A 22,923-nucleotide genomic window follows, 5' to 3' on the forward strand; every position below is an offset into this window, starting at 1 on the left:
TAGTCTGTAATGCAGAGAGAAACTGTTCCCTTGTCATTCTGGTGAAAACCTTATATTGGTTTGATTGTGGCTCCTTCCAGGGAGGGGGTGAAGGATTAAATTTGCCATTTGACAAATGCAGTACAGGAAAGAGAAGAATTCCTAATATCTCTTCACCATCCAAATTCTTCCTGGCTTATCCTTGTGCAACCCCTCTGAACTCACTGAATGCATGGGAATTAGAGCAGGGCAGAGTTTGGCCCTCCAGGAACAGATTTTCACTAATCTTTATTCCTCCATGGCCAACATGTAGAAAACTGAATGAAAGACAACACTGCCAGCGAGCACAAGGGAGCAAAGGAGTGACACAGCCTCATCAACTAAAAAGACAACCATGGTACATGCTAATTATGTCAGAAAACAATTGCTCCCTTAGTTGTTTTCCTTCTTGAAACAGGCTAGACTGCACACTGCAGGTGAAATGCTGGCTGATTGAAGCCAGTGGAAGATTTGACTTCAATGGTGCCATGACTTCACTGTTCATGTTACAGACCATATGCTGCCCCAGTTATCTCAATACAATGAAATAGCATCTCAATAAGCACTGAGAGAAAGTCCTGCCACGTTAGGAGTCTTCTCAGCACAATGGTGTGCTGGTAAAAGTGGTAGGTGATTTAGGATGATGCCTAATTGACTCGCATCATACCTCTATCTCCCAAGAACATGGAGAGATAAGATACATATTTTTTGTTTCTTCCCTAGTCCCATCTGTATTCTGAAGTGATGGCCCTGCACTTTGGAAGTTAAAATATGAGGCTCTCAGATTCTTACCCTGAAAGATTAAAAAAAAAAAAAAATCCATTCCCAGCAAACCTCTGAAGTCTCTTAAATTAAAGCAAGAAACAGATAGCAGGCTCAATAAATGTAACTTTATATACTGAAGCTGATGAAAATTCAAGCAGAGATTTCCTTTGAGCCTAATTATTTCTGCATTTCAAATAAAAGCTGATATATATTTAACATGAGGAATAATGTCACAGTGTGCAGAAAAAAAATGCCCACTATCGGAGAAGTCTGCAAACCTGAATATTTATTTTAATTTCAGAACCTTCCCTTGAAATGAAATGAAAAAGGCCTGGATTTTTTTCAAACTTGATTTTTCACTCCAAGGAAACTAAGGCCTTGATTCTGTAGATTGCAAAGCTGGGAGGTGCTGAACAGCCTCAACTCCTCTGTTGGCTGGATAGATGGCAGCTGCATGGAACACTTAAGATGGATAAAGTTCTACTGCTAACATTGACTATAAAAATGGTGATGCTAAGTTCAACATGTAATGACTCTAAATGATTTTCCAAATAGAAAGTGTTTAGTTTACAAATTAAAACTTCTGTCTGTCAGGGCCAAACTCTCTGGGCTTCAAAAGCGTCCATCTTGCACATTATTCCCATTTATATAGCTCAGAGGTGGCCAACTCGTGGCTCCGGAGAGCCATGTGGCTCTTCAGAAGTTAATATGTGGCTCCTTATATAGGCACCAACTCCGGGGCTGGAGCTACAGGTGCCGGGGGGATGCTCACTGCTCAACCCCTGGCTCTGCCACAGGCCCTGCCCCACTTCACCCCTTTCCACCTCCTCCGCTGACCCTGCCACACCCTTGCTCCTCCCCAGAGCCTCCTGCACGCCACGAAACAGCTGACCAGGAGGCGTGGGGAGGGACGGGAAGGCTCTGATCGGTGGGGCTGTTGGTGGGTGGGAGGTGCTGGGAGCGGGCGGGGGGGAGCATATGGGGGGCTGCTGACGTATTACTGTGGCTCTTTGGCAATGTACATTGGTAAATTCTGGCTCCTTCTCAGGCTTAGGTTGGCCACCCCGATATAGGTTATGCAGGCCATACTAGGCCCTCTGTGGCCCCTGTGCAATCTCATACAATTCAAATATCTTTGCACAGGTTTCACCAATTGGAATGTAGTAAACAATTCTTTTGATGATACAAGAAATAAAGAATCCAGCTAGTTTTCTCTTTGTTTTGTTGGCTCTGCAGAGCTACCAGGAGTATAAAGCAGTATTACTTATTTTGCCAATAAAAGCAGCCAATCTCTCTCTAAATACACATATATCCATTAAATAGGACATACTACTTTTACTCCCTCCCCTCATTTTTCACAAAAGCACTTAATGCTTCTTCAGGTAGGCGGAAGACCTCAAGGATTCCCTAGGCAAAATATAAAAACGCCTCATAAAGGCATCTAACACTGGGGGTAACAGCTTGCATAAGATTTAGTGACATCATTTCCATATTTTTATTAAACCAAATTGAGGCCTCAATTAAGCCCTGTGCAGCCCCAATTGAAGAATTTGCCCCATTGACTTTCAGGGGAGGGACATTATATAACTAATTCCTTGGCACTTTTTTGTAACAAAATAAATAAGTTAGGGAATGCTATAAAGCCAATTAGTAAATGCAAAAACTCTGTTTTGAGATAAGATCTCAGAAAAAGGAAAGTTATGTATTTATGGATACAGCTATTTTGAATGTACCATACAAGTATTACAAAAAATGAAAATATCCGCAGGCATTAATATTTCAAGACACACTGTTTGAAAACCTGACTGATATAAATTTAACAAGCAATAACTTCACCTGCAAATTACCAGTCATTTTCATAAATTTAAAAAAAAATTAAATGGGTGAACTATTTAATTTTAAATAATGGCTACAATGTATGTACAGAAATGCCTTTTTATACAGATTTTTAATAGCAATACCAGTATACATTTTACAAATTGCCTAAATGAATAGTTACAGAACAGGTATAATGATTCCAAAGGAGCCATTATGGTCCATATCACAAGCACAATGTAGGCAATTGTAAAAATACATTTTATGTGACACAGTATTACGTGCGTTGGAAATAAAGGATGAGTGCTCAAATTTTGTTCATGTCCCTGTATACCGCCTAAAAACTTTTGGCTAACTTTTCTGGTTTTGAGTCTCTGCACATTTGACCAGACTGCAGTTAGTGATGCATATGGGCTTGATATAACGCCCTCTGAAGTCAATAAAAACACTTCCATTGGACTTCACTGGATCAGGCCATTAAGAGTTCAGACCAGGGTTGCTAGGATAGAAGATGGGAAGTTTGATGGCAGAAATCACATGGCATTTCTCCTCTTTCCTTGACTAGATGGACCATTCTCATTAATTCATGCAGGTAACCCCAACTGAGTAGAGAGACCTCTTGGACTGAATGTATTCCCCTGCAGGATAGACAGAGTGGTCAACAAAGGCTGGATCAGAAATTAAACTTATGCTGCACTAGCGCTTACTACAACCATGCAGGATGGACAGCCTATCAGTCTGGATCACTACCAATTTTGGTTAAATAGAAAACAAAAACCTTTAACACTATTAGTATAAACAAGTTTTATATAAAATGTCTGCACTTTTGCCAGAATCAGCTCATAAAAAATCCTTCCTCATACTATTAAAATTATTTTCCCAGAACAACTAAATTAGCTAGAGTAATTAATTTCCTTTAAACCTGTGAGAAGGCAAAGCTACATTTAAATTTAAATACATTTAAAGTATTTTTAAAGAAAAAAAATAAGAAAATGAAATGGTCAATGATGCCTGTGTTTATGTACACACAAACATAAAACACCCAGTTAGCTAACTACAGCTCTTAACACAAATCTGACAGCCACTCATGTTTGAGCCTTCCTAGGCAACCAAGATACCAAAAAAAGACTACACACAATGGAAAGGAATACTGAACAACAACCTGCAGGGGCACCAAAGCTTTGGCCTAATACCAATGATCTGTAGCGTTAAGTTCCTTTTCTTGGGTTCCGATCCAGCTCCCACTGATGTCAATGGGAGTTTCACCACTGATTCAGTCAGAGTTGGCTCAACTCTCAGTCATTTTCTCCTTGGATTGGCAGGGGGTGAAAATTTCACAGAGACAGCTCTCGATGGGAGGAAGTATCATCATCAACCCTTTGGCTAATCAAGGCATTGACTGATGGGCTCCGAATGAATCTTACCCAGTCCCCTTTGGCTACAAGGATGGTGTCTATAATGAGCCTCTCAAAGCAAGATGTGTTTAATGCAGGGGAAAATCTTGGAATTTGATAATGCGCCAAAGATCAATGGGATGAAACACGGATAAATATTCACTACTAGTTCTAGTTTGCTAATATTATGAAGAGTTTAAAAAGTTAGAAATATTATTAAACACTATAATATAAATAATGTAACAGTTGGCAGCTGAATATGATTTTTATCCTCAAAGATTCTCTTAGTGAGTCAGTCAAAGGTTAGGCAGGAAAAAAAATCTCACTGCCACACATTTTGTGTGTGTGTATAACACAAGTATTCACACACTCAAATACAGCATACAAATATTAACCTACACTAATTTCCTCTTATTTCAATCAAGTCCATATCCATTATTGTGACTGAAACAAGCACTTGATTTTGCTATCCATCTGACCACCAGCGTGCATACTGCAGTTTGTACAGCACATGGCAGAGCTTATAATGTCAATAACCAGATCTGAATTACACAACTTTTATTATCATGCACTTCGCTTGCACTGTTTCCTTTTATCCCATTCAAAACTATGACCTTCCTTACTAAAAGTCAACTGTTTACTGCCAATGACGGAGTTACCAAAAACCCCTGGATAAAGCAAAGAAAACTAATCAAAATGAAGGGTAGACATTCTATTATTTTTCAATTTGATTAAAGATTAATTTGATTAAACCTTCAGGAGCCAAATTAATAGAGGTTCACATAAGCCAGTGAGTACAATATGTGGGAAGACAAATTTTTTAAAAGCCTAGCATCCCTTCTGACAAGTGCAAGTTGTGCTTTCAACTGATTGTATGTGCATGTAGTACATCAAAATCTGTCCAAAACCTATGCTTGTTAAGCAATCTGTCTCTAAGAGATTTTTCCCAAGTATACCAGAACCTAGTTCTCCTCTTATGCTGATTTTTTTAAAATCAGTGCAACTCCATTGACTTCAGTAGTGACTCCTGATTTACAGTGTTGTAATCTAGAGGAGAACAGAGCACAGAAAGTACAATTCTCATGGCCAACTCCATTAAGAACCAATCCTTGTTGGATCACAGAAGGGTTGCTTAAGATCCAGTGAAACTTAACCAGATAGCTTACAACCTGATTTACCTGTGTAAGTCAGATATTTAGCTATCCAAACTGCCAGTATTGGCATCCACAATTTGTTTGCAGCTGCAAAGTTAAATGGGTGTAATTTTGCAGAAGCAAAATGCACCCACAAAAAGAGAGGCTGATCAGAAGCCTAGCAGCAAATGCAATTCAGGTATAGATATGCTGAACTTCATATCATAGCAGGTCTCCACAAGACACAGCAGCTAGATGCACATTTTGTCAATATAGGCCCACACATATTCATGGAGAAAGAGAGGGGTCTCCATGCTTTAATAGTTTATTTTTCATAGCAGGCAGTTTGGATTTTTTAGGATATACTATATTTTTTTAATTAAATATTATTTATTATTCATGTGCTACAAGACCATCAGCATCTTTCACTAACTATTCCCAAATAATGACAGGTTTCAGAGTAGCAGCCGTGTTAGTCTGTATTCGCAAAAAGAAAAGCAGTACCTGTGGCACTTAGAGACTAACAAATTTATTAGAGCATAAGCTTTCGTGCATCCGATGAAGTGAGCTGTAGCTCACGAAAGCTTATGCTCTAATAAATTTGTTAGTCTCTAAGGTGCCACAAGTACTGCTTTTCTTATTCCCAAATACATCACCACTTTTCTACTGACTTATCAACAGAAGGTTACGTCAGTGGTTCATACTAGGCACAAAGAGGTTAAATTGAAACTCTATAGCAATTCTTTTAAAGATAAAGGATCTAGAATATTATTTCAGTACACAAAAATTGCTGAAAGATGTGACAGTTAGTGCATTTGACTTTCACTGTCCATAAGACAAGAACTAGTACTGTTTGATCAATGTGTTTTCAAGGCTGTGATGTAACGAATTCTTAAAAGGCTCTGAAAATTATAAATGAAACAATGCACTATCTATATTGCCTGACAACGTGACTCAGTGTTAAAAAATAGATATAGTGCTGTGTGTAGATGAAAACATAAATTTAAACAGGTTTTAAAGATAATGAAACATCACTTCATTCCAATTAAAACAGATGCTTAATGTGAGAATATTAGCATTACATAAAGCAGGACTATATGGAAAATATCTGCACTGGTATATCGGTGCTAAGAACAAAGGCTGCAGAAACCATTTAGGCCAGTATCTTATGAATGTAATAACATAATATCAAGCAAAGCTCTCTGCAGAGTACACTGGAATCTTACAATAGGAGCTGTATGGCCTTACGATCAGGCCAGTTAAAAGCCAGTTACTGTACTATTACTCTCCATTGAGTCTGAAGACATTCTTATAAGAAACACACACAAAATGTTTACGCACTCTGAGAATGTAAGATTTACATTAGGAAAAAGATGTTGCATTTAAAAAAGAAGTAAATAAAAATGAGCTAAATTAGGTCAGTTTTAGATCTGTTTTTATAAAGACATACATACATTGTAATGAGCTTAATGTATCTTACTGAGGCTAAGTTAATTTTTGAACACGTTAGTTGAATATGGTCTGTATGACTGAAACAATAAAAGACATGGAAGGTCTAATAAAAATCCATTGGAGGATAAAGGCCACTTCCTTATACATTAGCTCAGTTATTTACAGGAAAAAACAAAAAACACACACAGAGTGCTGGCTAGTGAACTGATAAATCCACAAACAATAAATGATCAATTCCAGTTTACAAATGGTAAATGACTTTGTTGTTAGTGTATTTGATATACTCTTCTGAAAACAAAATGGTACAGTGTTCTAAATGAGCAGTAAATGTTCGCTTTTTCCTTTTGCAAACAAGTCTATCATTCATGATTGCCCATCAATGAGAAGGGATCTTGTTATTACGATTCATCACAGGAAATAACGTGAAGACGACATAGGTTGATGTTGATAAGGGTGATGTGAGTTGAAAAAATACAAAAAAACCCTATCTGTATGGAAAGCAAAAAAGCCCTGGAAAACTGTGATATGCAGCTACACATTGTACATTTTAAACAGAAACATGGAGGTGATTTTCACTGGAAATTGTCATTGTGTTTGATTGATTATGCATCCACACCATATAAAGGACAAACATAAGGTATACAGCTATGACCTGACACAAATGAATCGAGACAGTGAGTCAACCCAGAATGCCTATGTGCTATGAAAGTATTCAAGAAATAGCAATGGTCAAAACATAGCAAAACTTTAATTGTATCTTCGATTAATATTAACAAAGGTCTTTCAGTATATACCATGTATGTAAAGTGCAGAAAGGTGGAAGGCCTGGCAATACAAAAAAGCAGGGAGCAAAGGTATTCGACACTTACATTGCCTCTGAAGGTTCCCGATTCAGGCTACTTATCTGTGCCTGCTGCAGAGACTGCGAACCTCCCATCCTCAGCGTGCCTTGAGCTGAAGCTAGCTGCAAGCAAGGCCAGCTTCCTTGTTAATTCCCGCAGCAAAAAGCCCTGAGAGGTCTGACTGGAGAGGCTGCAATACTGCAGTGCAGATGGAAACAGCTGCTTGCATCAGTTGCAGCAATAGCAGAGGCACTTCAGCAGCAGCTTCTCTTCTCTGAACTGTTGCCAGGGGTTTATTTTTATTTTTTTTCCTGTCCAGATGAATATTATTTAAAAAATATAATAAAATCTCAGCCAGTGTGTCAGGCACTGATGTTACCAACCATTAGTCATCAATGGTTCTCTCAGCTACAATGAAGCACCTCTATAAACAGAGCCACTGGCTATTGAGAAGGACTTTAAAAAAATGAAGACCCTCCCCTTAAGCACACATTGTCAGCTACTGTGGCTCCCCAAGGACCTACAGGCAGGACCATTATATTGTGTTGACTCAGCTGATTTGAAATGCAAATGGATTTTGTACTAATCCTGTGCCTGCATTTCCTTTTCATAGTAAGCACATTGTATCATCCACAGAGATTACAACAGAGAGAATTACTGTATATTTGTATTATTATTATTAAAACAAAAGAGCTCATCCCTCTGGCAAAAATGGAATCTTCCATCAGGGAAATAGGGAGAATGCCACGAAGAGCCAAGGTAAACAAGGCAATGTGTGAGCAAACCGGGGAGCAGTTCGATCCAAAGATATTGTTACAGTTAACCATTTTGCTTCTCTGTGTGTGAATCTTCTTGTCAAATGATAAGCTGGGGAACCTTGGGAGTGATGCTGTTCATAGGCTGTGAGAGCTAGGGATATTTAAGATAAAAAACAGCATTTCAAAATCAATGGAGAAGTTTGTCTTTCTGTTACTGCAAAGGTTCCAGTGTTTCAGGAATATCTTCTGTGAATTGCAGCTGCTGGAAGACCTAGGCACTACCACTCTCTTCGCATTTCCATATTTGGCAAACACATGAAGGCTCCATAAACAAATTACGCTTCATATTTCCCAGAGATCAAAATGTCAGCAGCAGTACTATCTACATTCAGGATCACTCTTCTAACTCCAGTGACTCTCATGCTTACATAGTTAACTTCAGTTAACTGGAAGAAAGTCAAGAGATTAGACATTAAAATAGAAATATTAAATCATTCTAACTGTAAAGTGCGTAGCTGTGTATTTCTTACAGATGTCAATAAAGACGCCCCCCCACTTCTCCATGTACACCCAGTTTAACAGCTTATGCGTTGTATTTTCTGCTTTCAAAGAGTAGAGTTCTTTAAGGCTTGTCTACCCTACAAAATAACCCAGGGCTGACAAGTGCTGAATGTAGTTTAGCCACAAGCATAGACAAGGACAAAGCATATTCCACACCATTTCATTAACTGTGGTTAAAACTGAACCTGACTAGGGACTCAGGATACTACCACCATAAGAATAATTAATAACAGTTGGCAATTATTTATTATAACACTTTTCATCTTCATAAAGATTGCTTAATTCATCTTCACAACACAGCCAGCAAAACGTATCTGAGATTCACTTCATTTTACAGATGGAAAAAAATTGGGACACCAAAGTTTGTCTCCAAATTGCCAAAGCGGCCTCTAATTTTTGGGGCAAGTTAGACACCAGAAATTAAGAAGCCACTTTTCAAAATTTGACCCTAATTTACTGACCCAAAGAGACAGAGGTCATACCAATATCAAAGCCAGAATTGTTTTTTAGGAATTCTTGGCTTCCAGTCCAGTGTCCAGACCACTGAACCATTTAAAATACCATAAACCAGGAGTGGCCAAACGTACTGAACCTCCAAGCCACATACAATAATCTTCAGAAGTTTGAGAGCCACAAGACATGCACAACCTGCCCTGCAGGGCAGTGCATGCCGGGATGCAGGGCTTCTGTCACGATGCCCTCCCCAACCCCCCCAGACTAAAGCCTTTAAACCACTCTTCTTGCAGGGCAGAAGCCCCTAGTCCCACCACCCTGATGCCGCAGGGCAGAAGCCCTGAGCTCCCCTTTGCCCAATCTTGTAGGCAGAGACTGGGAGGCGAAGTGTGGAGGGGGAGCTCCAGGAGCCACACTTTAACTGTAAAAGAGCCACAGGTGGATTCTGAACCACAGTTTGGCCACACCTGCCATAAACAGTTACAACTCTGTAAAACAGATAATAAAACCTGTAAAGTGTTACTATTTTGTCAATTGTTTTACATTTTTGCATGCTCAGCATGTTAGGCACAAAAACTGAGTTACATTCATGCCTGGTATAACTACACTAGCTTCAATGGAAGTATACCAGGCTAAGTGTAGACTACTGTGTTTATATAAACTGAAAGATTGTATGAAAATTCTTGTGAAAGTAAATGCAGCCTAATAAAAACATGACTCAGTTGTACTAATATTTAACAGCAATGTCACATATACAGCTATCAAATCAGGAGTGTTACTAACAATATAAAATGTGGAGTTTCAAGAAGGCACTGAAAATAATTTACTTTAGCAATAAATGTGAAAATATTAACATGACTCTAGTGTCTATCTAACACAGGAAGCAGTAACAGCCAGGAAGCTAGAATTCTGCTGCTGTTTTGGGGAAATTCCATTATGCTGAGGCTGTCACTCAATGTCAGTATTATGTGCTATTTTAATACTGAGTTACTGGTTAACGCTTATTTCAGTGTCATACGAACTTCCTACTGTGTTTATTTTTTATAGATGAGAGGAAGGCAGACAAGAGTTTATCATATTTACTTTTAGAAAAATCCAACTGGGAAAAAAAGCAACAGGGTTATCAGTTATGCTCTGTGAAGCAAAAGGGATAATAGAAGTATGTGTTCTATTAAGAGTAACACTAACAGTACTTGCTAATGAACAACAGAAAACTAGTGAAATGGGCATTTAAGACATGTTTTCTGGTTATATCAAGTTTCAGGTGCATCATCATCATATAGTATCTTGCTATGTTTAAGTTTTTCAAATGTTACAAAAGCACAACAAAATTAACAAAATGTGTAGGGTCAAATACTGCACCATGCAACCCAGGGCAGGAAGTGATTGCAGGGTCAAGAGAACAGAATATTTATACATAACAGCAGGACACAATTCCCCATTAGCACCCATGAGAGCTGGCTAACACACCCATCACAGAGGCTCAGGAGCTGCAAACTTTGACAAATGCCATGACTCTGCATATATGCTATCTGCACATATGATATGCTTGGCACAAAACTTTAGTGGGGTTGCACTCTGCTTCTTTCTGGAGCAGCAGTAAGGTGCATTGCAGAACACAACCTGCCCCAAACCTCTCTGTCTGCACCAACAGCATGGCTATGAGACCCACCATGAAGACAGTTCCCCTTCCCCAACACTGTTCCTACTTATAGACAGTACGAGATTTTTCCCTTAGCTCAAAGAAATAATTTTTTTCTAACCAATTTGGATACAGCTGTAAAAACAGGAATACAGAGTAAAAGTAGGGAGGTGAGTGCACCACTGGAATGCTGTGGCCAGTTCTGAAGTCCATACTTTAAAAAGGAAGCTGAAAAACTGGAGAGTGTTTAGAGAATAGCTAGAAGAACAGATGTCAAGTCCAGAACACAAGCTTTACAATGTGAGTTAAAAGAAAAGGAGTACATGTGGCACCTTAGAGACTAACAAATTTATTTGAGCATAAGCTTTCGTGAACTACAGCTCACTTCATCGGATGCATTTGGTGGAAAATACAGTGGGGAGATTTATATACACACACAGAGAACATGAAACAATGGGTTTTATCATACACACTGTAGGGAGAATGATCACTTAAGATGAGCCATCACCAGCAGGAGGGGGGGGAAGGAGGAAAACCTTTCATGGTGACAAGCAAGGTAGGCCCCCCCTCCTGCTGGTGATGGCTCATCTTAAGTGATCACTCTCCTTATAGTGTGTATGATAAAACCCATTGTTTCATGTTCTCTGTATGTGTTTATAAATCTCCCCACTGTATTTTCCACCGAATGCATCCGATGAAGTGAGCTGTAGCTCACGAAAGCTTATGCTCAAATAAATTTGTTAGTCTCTAAGGTGCTACAAATACTCCTTTTCTTTTTGCGAATACAGACTAACACGGCTGCTACTCTGAAATGTGAGTTAAGAAGCACAAGATGTATGTTATCAAAGAGAAGGTTAAAAGGTGATTTAATCGTGATCTTTTAGGCACTTATGCAAGGAGAATTTATCTGACCTTTAATCTAATAGATGAAATCATGACAAGATCCAGTGGTGGTAACTAAAATCAGAAAAAAATATATAAGCTTTTTTCCTTCTTTGGGAGGTGAACACTATACTCATGAAAGATTGATACACCAGGAAATGGAAGTCTGTGTCCACAAAATAGGTACACTACAAGCAGCAGCAATGCAAGGTTTGTCCATATAGCCTCCCCACTGATTTACCAGGAACACGTCCATAAGAGAATGAGGAGCTAAGCCTTCCTGCCTATTTACTCACTGGCCTCAGCCCATCTGCAGGTCCTGCCAACAGAAATGACAATTAGTGCTGGGTGTGATGGGTTGCCCCCGGGGTGCCACCTGGAATTGGGGTTCCACTGACCCCTCTAACCCACCAGCCTGGGCTCCCTCTCACACTGTGTTGCTGAGACAAGCTGCAAAGCCCTCCAAGCTTGCACTTTCACCAGCATTTACACAGGTAGGGGACACAGTACCCAGCTGCAGTTACATGGAGGCTCTCTAACCACCAGCCTCCCAGGCTAGGACCCCAGAGCAGTACCGTCCTGCCCTGGTCAAATCTGGCGAGTATGTGGGTTTAATACCCAGTCCGCCTCTCCCTCAATGTGAAGAGGACCATGCACACTTGTGGTAACCAAGCTGAGATTTTCCCCAGGCTCCTTAGTCAAATGCACACTGGTTTGGATTAAAACACAAAATAAGTTTATTAACTGCAGAAGGATAGATGTTAAGTGATTATAAGGGATAGCAAACAGATCACATTACCTGGTAAATACACAAAACCGCAAACTGAGCTTAACAACATACTAGATAGGTAGGATATGAATTAGCAAATTCTCACCCTCAGTGATAAACAGGCTGGCAGATTCTTAAGGCACATGCTGCCTTTGCTTTGCAGCTTGGGTTTCCAAAGTTTTCATACACCGGCTAGAAATCCCTTCAGCCTGGGACTATCACTTCCCCCAGTTCAGTCTATGTTCCTCAGGAGTTTCCAAGTTTTTTAGAGAGAGTGAGGTACCATCATGATGTCATTTCCCCCTTTTATATCTTTTCCCCAGTTGCTGGAAAGCTCTTTTGCTGTGACCTGGGTCAAACAGTTCCCATTGTGTAGTGCTATCTCTTAGAGGTTTCTATTGTACACAGTTCCTGGGGTAATCCTTGTGCTTGGATGCATTTCCTCAATGAGCCATTAATATTGTTAGTTCTTTTTACTGTTGTACCTGAAAGACTGCTTGTGGGTGTTTTTTACCTCACAACATGTTTCAGTAACACAAACATAGCCAAACTTCACATACTATGAGAGCGCATACAATCCAATGCAATATTAATGTCTAGCAGATCAAGACTTTTAGAGTGATACCTCACAAGGCATACTTTGTGCAAAACATATCCTAATTATATGACAGTGGTGAATAAAGGGATGCCAGGGTGTCACACTGGGTTTTAATGATACAGGGACTAGACTTAGACCACAACTCATTTTGCAAGAACTTGACTGTAACCTCAGATACACAGACATGCCTCATGATGTCCTTTATAAAACATGGTCACACAGAAGTGATGGTTTCCAGGCACATAGTGGCACCGTAGTTCAAAGTCATTCAAAGACTCTAAGGTCACAAGGGACCATCATGACCATCTAGTCTGACCTCCTGCACATTGCAGGCCACAGAACCTCGCCCATCAACTCCTGCAATAGACCCCTAGCCTCTGGCTGAGTTACTGAGGTCCTCAAATCATGATTTAAAGACTTCGGTTACAGAGAATCCGCCACATACACTAGTTTAAACCTGCAAGTAACTGTGCCCCATGCTGCAGAGCAAGGCGAAAAAACCCCAGGGTCTCTGTCAATCTGATTCTGTGGAAAATTCCTTCCCCACCCCAAATATGGCAATCAGTTGGATCCTGAGCATGTGGGCAAGATGCACCGGACAGGCATCTGGGAAAGAATTCTTTGTAGTAACTCTCCCCATCTGGTGTCCCATCACCAGCTGTAGCAGTCACAAATCAGCTATATGTCATTGTAGGCAGTCCCATCAAACAATCCCCTCTATAAACTAATCAAGCTCAGTCTTGAAGCCAGTTAGGTTTTTTGCCCCCCACTGCTCCCTTGGAAGGCTGTTCCAGAACTTCACTCCTCTGATGGTTAGAAACCTTCATCTAATTTCAAGCCTAAACTTGCTGAAGGCCATTTATATCCATTTGTTATTGTGTCCACATTGGCATTTAACTTATATAACCCCCCTCCCTTCCTGGTATTTATCCCTCTGATGTATTTATAGAGAGCATTCTTTTAGCTAGGCTAAACAAGCCAAGGTCTTTGAGTCTCCTCTCAGAAGGTAAGTTTTGCATTATTCTGATAATCCTAGTAGCCCTTCTCTGCACCTGTTCCAGTTTGAATTCATCTTTCTTATTCATGAGAGACCAGACTTGCACACAATATTCCAGATGAGGTCTCGCCAATGCCTTGTGTAATGGTACTAACACTTCCCTATCTCTAAATAACTTGCCTGATGCATCCTAGGACTGTATTAGCTTTTTCTCAACCACATCACATTGGCAGCTCATAGTCATCCTGTGATCAAGCAATACACTCAGGTCTTTCTCTGTCGCTTCCAACTGATAAGTTCCCAGCTAATAGCAAAAATTCTTGTTGTTAGTCCCTAAGTACATGACCCTGCACTTCACACTATTAAATTTCATCCTATTTCTAGTACTCCAGTTTTCAAGGTCCTCCTGATCTTCTTGTATGATATCCTGGTCCTTATCCGTATTGGCAATTCCTTCCAACTTTGTGTCATCCACAAATTTTATTAGCACACTCCCACTTTTTGTGCTAACATCATTAATAAAAATGTTGAATAAGTTGGCCCCAGGACTGATCCCTGAGGAACTCCACTAGTAACCTCCCTCCAGCCTGACCTATTGCAATCTCCCCGTTAGCCAATTTCTTATCCACCTTTCAGTTCTCTCACTAATCCACATCTTCTCCAATTTAATTAATAATTTCCCATGTGGAACTGTATCAAATGCCTTACTGAAATCCACGTAAATTAGATCTACTGCATTTCCTTTGTGTAAAAAATCAATTATCTTCTCCAAGAAGGGGATCAGGTTGGTCTGGCATGGTCCACCTTTTGCAAAACCATGTTGTATTTTATCCCAATTACCATTAACCTCTATGTCCGTAACTACTTTATTTTTTAAAGTTTGCTCTAAGACCTTCCATACAATTGAAGACAAAACTAACAGGCTCGTAGTTTCCTGGAACACATTTTTTCTTTTTCTTAAAAATAGGAACTATATTAGCAATTCTCCCGTCATAGGGTACAGCCCCCGAGTTTACAGATTCATTAAAATCCTTGCTATTGGGCTTGCAATTTCATGTGCCAGTTCTTTTAATATTCTTGGATGATCCGGGTCCCCCAGTTTAGTCCCATTAAGCTGTTTGAGTTTTAGTTTGACTTCCACCTCAGATGTGGTCATTTCTATTTCCATATCCTCATTCCCATTAGCGACCTTGCCACTACCCCATTAGCTTTTCATTACCTTTATTACAAAATGAGGCAAAGTATTTGTTTAGGTGTTGGGCCATGCCTAGATTATCTTTAATCTCCACCCCAATCTCATTGTTTAGCGGCCCCACTTCTTTCCTTGTTTTCTTTTTATTTATAGAGCGATTGAACCTTTTACTATTGGTTTTAATATCCTTTGAGGGATATCCTTTGCAGCCATCTCTGTTTGGCTTTTGACAGTTCCCACTTTATCCATATACTTTCTAACTTCCAAAAGGAAGCTTTCCTTGCTGTTTCACCCCATCTTCCATTCCCGGGAACTTAACTGTGTTGTCACAAAGGAAAAATGTTGGGATACCAACATTGGGGCAGAACATTTACGTTATCAACCTGCCTATGACGAAGTTACCAATAACCCCTGGCTAAAGCAAAGAAAACTGATCAAAATGAAGGGTAGACATTCTATTATTTTTCAATTTGATTAATTTGATTAAACCTTCAGGAGCCAAATTAATAGAGGTTCACATAAGCCAGTGAGTACAATATGTGGGAAGACAAATTTTTTAAAAGCCTAGCATCCCTTCTGACAAGTGCAAGTTGTGCTTTCAACTGATTGTATGTGCATGTAGTACATCAAAATCTGTCCAAAATCTATGCTTGTTAAGCAATCTGTCTTTAAGCAAAGATTCATTTTGGCCCTAAATTAGTGACAAAAACCAAAATTTTCAAATCTGTGTGTCTATTGTTAAGCACTTAAATCCATATTTAGGCACCTATATGTGTGACCTGATTCAGCAATGGTTGGACCCACAAACCTGATTGAAGTGACTGGGTGCCCAGCACTTGGGACACTGATTAAAGTGCCTATGCGCATTGATTTAGGTGCCTAGCTTCAGGCACCCAATTTGAATATTTTGTCTTCAAGAAGCAACTCTAGACAAGGCTGAGAATGGGGAACATTCCAATGATAAACGTTTATTCCTAATGTTGAGACTTTGAAATGCTGCTGTTTGTCTTAAGAAAATGTGCCAATAAACAGAGGACAGACTGTTTTTATACTGAATCCAAGAATGCGAAGTGCATTTGTATGGCATGAGTGCTGAATTCTAACAATTGGATGGCATACTGGGAAAGGAATTGTGTCAACACCACTAGTGAGGGTTTAACAGGACTAGAGTAGATAAAATCCAAATCATGCACCGTTTAAACAGAGTTACAGGGCAAACCAGTGACAGGGAAGGCTAGCCATACCTCTGAGAAATGGTCAGCACTTAGTATTTACATCTCGGGAAATATAGCATTTTAGGAGCTATGTCAACAATCCGTGACAACTACGGCCCCAAAGAAGTGGTCAGGATACTGTTACCCTTCCCTCTGCTCCCCTTCATCAGCTTCCTTGACCCCCTGCCTGTGCAGAAAGCCTCTCAACAAACTCACCTTCCCTCTGCTCTTACAGACTCTCCTCATCCAGCTTCCTTCAGCCATCTACAAAGAACCACCTCCACAGCTTGCTCCGTGTAGGTGCCCCAAACCTAGACCCATGTGCCCCATGGCCTGTTTCCTCCTTCTGTGCTAAACAAAGGGAGAGCAGCAGTGATGGGTAGTGGAGCCAAGCTTGAACCCTCCCAATTACTTTCCTGCATTTCTGCAGATAACACCAGGAAGGTCCCATACTCAGCTTTTGAGGGAGAAAAACTGGCCCCTCATAGTCCCTTCTGTGCTTGCTTGCTGTTACCATGTGAAGGAAGGCTTCAGTAGAACTACGTTAACCTGGGCCAGATGCCACCTACTAACAGTGCTCCTCTCCAGTCCCGCTAGAACAGCATCAGCCCCAGTTTGATCCTACTGTACCCAGAGGTCCAAAATTCTGTTGTTACACCAGTGTAAATCGGAACTAATTCCTTGAGTAGGAAGGATTTACAGCAGTGCAGAATATTTGGACCAGTTTTTTTTTACATAGGGACATTATTAGTAGGATTTAGCTCCGCTAATTCCTAATTACCAGCCATGCCTATAAAGGAGATATTCCAAACAAATGGTAATTTCCATATGTGCATTCTACATTCATTTAAGAAAATTAGAGAGGCGAAGATTTGTTTTATGTCCTATGAATAGATGGGGAGCACAAAGAGAAAGTTTAGAGAAAGTGTTTCTAATATAATGCTGAGTCCTAGACAGCTGTGGCAAACCACCACAGAAAGGAGACAGCCTGGGAATTAGTCAAGCAAAAAGGTTAACGAAAAGTAAGCAAAGTCCATCTGTTCTCACTTTAGAGTCTGCAATGTGGATTAAAGCAAGATTAGGGTGTGACACTGGCAGACCTGGTTCCAATTCATGCCAAGGCCCCTGTGCCTCAGCTGAACACTGACAAATGCATAGCAGGAAACCAGTCTGGCTCACCTGTGTGTTAGTTGTTAAAACAGGTATTCGGTTTATGAAAATGTGTTTAGTGTTTATAATTTATGAAATGCATGTATGTTGTTACATATATTAATCTCACTGTAGCTCATGTTATAAGGCAATAATTAAGTGTTTGCTCTGAAACCAGTCAGGAGAGAAGCATTACCAAGTGTGAAATACTAGTTTACCGGAGAAGGTGTTCTCTCCTGCCCAAAAAAGGAAGGCCCATAGACACCAGGCAAACCATGTGGAATGTCAGAGGACAAAAGATTCTGTTGACTGCTCCCTCCACACCTGTGGAGACGAGACCTACACGGGGATGCATCATCAGCTTTGGTGGAAGGAATAAACATTGGTGGAAGGGAATAAAAATCCTGGACCAGAAGAAGTTGTATCACTATGCTGCTTGGACTTTCTAAGCAAAAGCAAGGGATCCCCAGCTGCTTAGCTTGGGTTAGCTCTAGAGAACATATAAAGCTTGCCATTACAGCAGCTTCTATTACCTTTTGGAACCTAAAACTAAGTCATTGGTGTGCATAGGTTTGCCTGCTTTAATCTTGTAAATAACTCTCCCTTCCTCCTTTTAATTAATAAATAATATCTTTATTATTGGACTGGTTAGAAGCATTATCTTTGGTGTAAGATCTAAAGTGCAACTGACCAGTGGTGACTGGTCTTTTGGAACTGGTAGTAACCTGAATGTTGTTGTGATTTTTGGTATAAGGGCTCATCTATCTCAAAGGCAAGTGTGTCTAGGTAGCAAGATAGAACGGAGTACCCAAGGGCAATGTCTGTGACTCCATGTTAAGCCTGTTGCAGTGCTTGAGGGGTTCATTCTTGATACTTGGTTGGTGAAATTTAAGTGTAATATTCACAACCAGCTTGGGGTTTGTGTCCTGCTTCTTAACAGTCTGCCTGAAGGTTGGTACTCACCCTCTTGAGCCACTCCAGACAGCTTGGCAGAGGAAAATTCACTTTTCTAACATTCCAGATATAGAAAAGCTTACCTTAAAAATGCTAACAGTTAGTTTTTGTTCCATCTGGTTTTCTAGCACTGGTAAGACATTAATCAGGTGTCATCAAAATTGTGGCACCTATGTCCAAAAGACTTGGTGTCATATAAGAAGTGTCTAATGAAAGCCATCAAGCATGTCTTTGATCTGTGATTTATAGCTCAAACACAGACCAGGTTAAAGTTAATGGGTGTATTAACCACCTTTCTTTCAGGCTAAATAAAAAGAAATGAATGTTCCTTTGTGTAGTGACAGCTGAAACAAGAGTGAGCCTCTGCCCAAGGCAATGAGCCACATTGCAAGGCTGATCAAAAATTAAACCATGTGGGCCAAAGGGACTGATTCTCTGGGATGACTGCAAATACAGGAACTAAGGGATTGATTGATTGATTGCAGTTGTGTTTGTGTCTGTGTGTGAGAAAGGCAGAAAGTCATCAGAAAACAAGAGAAGCAGTGGAGGATGTGGTCCTGAGAGAAAGATGAAAGACAACGTTTTTGGGGCACAGTAATCACTAGAAAGGTGAACTTGGATTTCTGAATAAGGAAATTGCCTCCTGTTTGTTCCTACTGTGTTCAGGGAAACAGGACTTTGTAAGTAAACAGGATTGCAACAAAGAAATACCTGACTTGGATCATCTTTCATCTTATAACAGAAACAACCCTGTAAGGCCCCAAATATTGGCTAACCACTCGGGGAAAAAAGTACTATTTTAGATTATGCTCCCCACAGTGGGTGGTGTGGACCAGCCAGTAGGATTGAACAGTTTAAACCATAATGAAAGAACTCCCACATCTTTGCAGAAACACTGTACAAAAGATCAAATAGGTTGCAGATTACAGTTAATAAGGATAACAAATGCAACTAGATGAAACATGAAGTTACAAATTCAGATCTTTGATTGGCATCACAGAAGCACAAGTAACTTGAGGCTTGAAATGACATCAGAATACTAACACTGATATGTAGCTGACATCTATCTGTATTAGTACTCTGGGAATAATGATGTAAACATTATAAACTCTGCCACATTTTGTAAAGCAGAATATTTTGTTTGAATTCCTTGTTGTGTGAAAATTATGGGACCCTGTATAAGCAGGAGCAACCCCAAATGAAGTCAGTGGAGCATCACCTGTTATGCCAGTGGTGAATTTGATCTGATTATGCTGCAATGAAAAGACAGTAAAGTGTCTCTGGAACAATGGGCCAGTTGATTTGGTTATTAACCAAAGGTTGGTTGCTCTAAAGCAGTTGGGGATATAACCATTTCCAATTTAGATCCAAACTACAGAATTGGAAAGGGTCCACCAGCATGGTAAAATTGCAGGGTTGGAATCTTAGGCCTGGGCTCCACTGGGGCAGGGGGTTGAACTAAGATACATAACTTCAGCTATGCCATTCGCGTAGCTGAAGTCGAAGTATCTTAGTTCGACTTACCTGGCCATCTTCACGGCGGTGAGTCAACCGTGGTGGCTCCCCCGTTGACTCCGCTTACTCCTCCTGCCGAGGTGGAGTACAGGCATCGATTCGGGGATTGATTTATCGCATCTAAATGAGACGTGATAAATCAATCCCTGATAGATCAATCACTACCCTCTGATCTGGCGGTAGTGAAGACGTACCCTTAGATTGTGAACTCTTCATGTGTGGTTGTACAGCACAATGGGGCCCTAATTCTGTTTGGGGTGTCTAGGCATGACTAATGCAAACACCCAATGATATAGGATGGTCATATGAATTGTCAAAATTACCAGTTAACTTAAAGATATGTGACAAAGTATTTTTAATTATCCTGCATATCATTCCTCTAGATTAATGCAATATGCATAGTCGGATCATTTGTATTGGTACTCATTTAATTCATTAAAAATAGAGTATATCAGGATTTTTAATTTAATAGGATTAACATGTTCAACATATTTTCCCCTGGTCAATTCAAAGAAAAAATATTTAAGTACATAAAAAGGATACAATGAGAATGGCTATTGCAACTCACAAGAAAAGAAAGTCTGACTGATTAAAATACATTTCTAAAAATGCATCAATTGATCACTGTTTGCCAAGTTCAGTTGGTAAGGGCTCTGCTGAATCTAAATTGAATGCGAGATCAATAGTATTAAAAATTATGAAAGAATTAGCATACCAATATAGTCTTTGAAACATCCTATGTCTGGAACCCACTGTAAAGCTAATAAAAAGGCATGCAAATGATGACTTCTGGGACTCCAGCTCTAGCTGGTGTCTTTTAGATGAGCTAGTAATTAATTATGACTGATAAAATGATAGCTGCACATGTTAAAGGATTTAATGCAAAGGGATATTTTAGGGAGGAATTAAGTAAATCTACAGGGTGGTAAAACACCATGGGCCTGATCATCCCCTCCTACAGGGAACATCTCAGGATGGGAACTTACCAATTCACTGTGCAGAATCCTAGAATGTAGTTTTACCAAAGGAACAAGGATATGACTTCCTAATCATGTGGGCATATGGGGGAATCCTGAAGATTTATGCTGTCATTGGCTCCCCACCTGCTCCTTTGCCTTCCTCTCCAACTGGGATAGAGAGTGCTAAGTACAATTAGTGTTGCAATGAGCATGCAATTTAGCTGGAATTTCTTTTAAATCATGCTACTGTATGTCAACAACTGTGACAGAGGTGCTGGAACAATTTGTATAGTGGGGGTGCTGAGAGCCATTGAACCAAACTGTAAACCCTTAGTTTATATGATGGTGACCACTTCAAATCAGGGAGTGTGGCAGCACCCCCAGTGCTCCTAGTTCCCAGCCTCTATGACAGTGAGTCTTTAAAGTGAACCACGTCTGAGTTCAAGGTTTCTTTCCAAGCATCTTGCACATCTCTAGGTCTAAAATTCCACCAGATCGAGCCAAGAGCACTGTGGAGAGTAGCAGTGGTTTTCTCCTCAGGGAGCCTTCCCCAACTGGGTCCTTTCAGGAGTGTAAAGGAGTAGAATTCTGAAGAAGCCCTACTCTAAATGAAGAAGTAAACTATGAAGCAGGATGCGGGGAGCAGACCAATATGGTATTTTGATTGGTCTGACTCACTGTCATGACTGAGGGAAGGGGAAGAACTATGAAGGACGGGAACAACTTTTTTTTTTCCTCTACAAAAAATTGGCTTCTGACAAAAACAAAACTTGTGGGGGAAGTGTTTGCTTCCTTCAAAAACAAAAAAATATTTTTCATGGGAAACTAAAGCTGAAATCTGGCTGATAACTGAAACATCTTGGGATTTGGCAGTTTGGGGCTGAACATTTTTCCGTTTTCAGCTTTTGGGTGAAAACTCCAAATCTTCAACGGAAAGTGATGATGAAATCATTAAATTTTGGTGTGAATATTGCAGTGATAATGCGCAGTCATTTTCATCTGTGATTCAGAGAATTTTCCTGCTGAGAGCTGCATCTTTTGACATTTCTGCATACTGATGTATGTGGTTTCTCATAATTCATATGGCACTCATCATAAACAGACAATCTAAACATGTGGGTGGAGGAAGACATTCTCCAGGGTGTGTCCACTTAATATTCTCAGTTGTGTTGTGGTTTTTCCATTAACCAGATGTCCTAATATGAGCGTGCCTTCACTCCTACACTGCTGTTGCACACCTCTTGATTGGTGTTATTTAGTGCACCTAACAAGGATATCCAAGGGCATGTCTCATATTGACTAAATCTGGGGTGGGAAGATTCAGCTTACAGATGGTCCGAGACAAAAATGCCACAGAACATCTGTCAAATACTAGTGCATAGTTCATGTAAATCTCTTTGGTCAGCTTGGGAACATTTAAGGATGACTATTTTCACCTGGAAATGGGGATACACTGACATTTCTTCCATGAAACCAATATCAGGGGTTTCTACTATGTGTAGAGCTAAATTCCTCCTTCGTTGACAATAGCTGTAGTATTGTGACCGTAGGCACCCCTGTATTTACACTCTACCACAATAATACCTCTCAAGACATATTTTGTACAAGTATCACATAAAAGCTAACACCACACTGGTTATTAAGAGCATTGTAAAATGCATACGCTAATGTTATATATGAAGTTATGAATTCGCTCTGTATGATGTTGCTAAAATGTGTTTCAGCCAGAAACATCTGGGGAGTGGGTAAGCAGGTTTTTTCCAGACAAAAGGTGCCTCAATCCAGGTGCAATCACAGACAATTGGCAGGCACAATAACGTGGTCACTCACTGGCCTATCGGAGACTGCAGAGAAAGATCAA

At 40.1% G+C, this 22,923-nt stretch overlaps 1 protein-coding gene across 6 annotated transcripts in view; it reads right to left on the reverse strand.

The window, feature by feature from the left end:
• TACC2 (transforming acidic coiled-coil containing protein 2) overlaps positions 1 to 22,923 on the reverse strand; it is a 180,784-nt gene that overhangs the window by 76,719 nt on the left and 81,142 nt on the right. The window contains exon 1 of one of the 6 annotated variants that reach the window (XM_038410091.2): positions 7,447 to 7,928. The exons of 4 other annotated variants lie outside the window; for them this stretch is intronic. In XM_038410091.2, coding sequence (XP_038266019.1) covers positions 7,447 to 7,514 — 68 coding nt within the window. In that variant the 5' untranslated portion in view covers positions 7,515 to 7,928. Of the gene's footprint in view, positions 1 to 7,446; positions 7,929 to 22,923 lie in introns of those variants that run through there. One more of the 6 variants, XM_038410090.2, reaches the window with a different exon arrangement.

The sequence above is a fragment of the Dermochelys coriacea genome, chromosome 7 (assembly GCF_009764565.3).
Source record: "Dermochelys coriacea isolate rDerCor1 chromosome 7, rDerCor1.pri.v4, whole genome shotgun sequence".
NCBI lineage: Eukaryota > Metazoa > Chordata > Testudines > Dermochelyidae > Dermochelys > Dermochelys coriacea.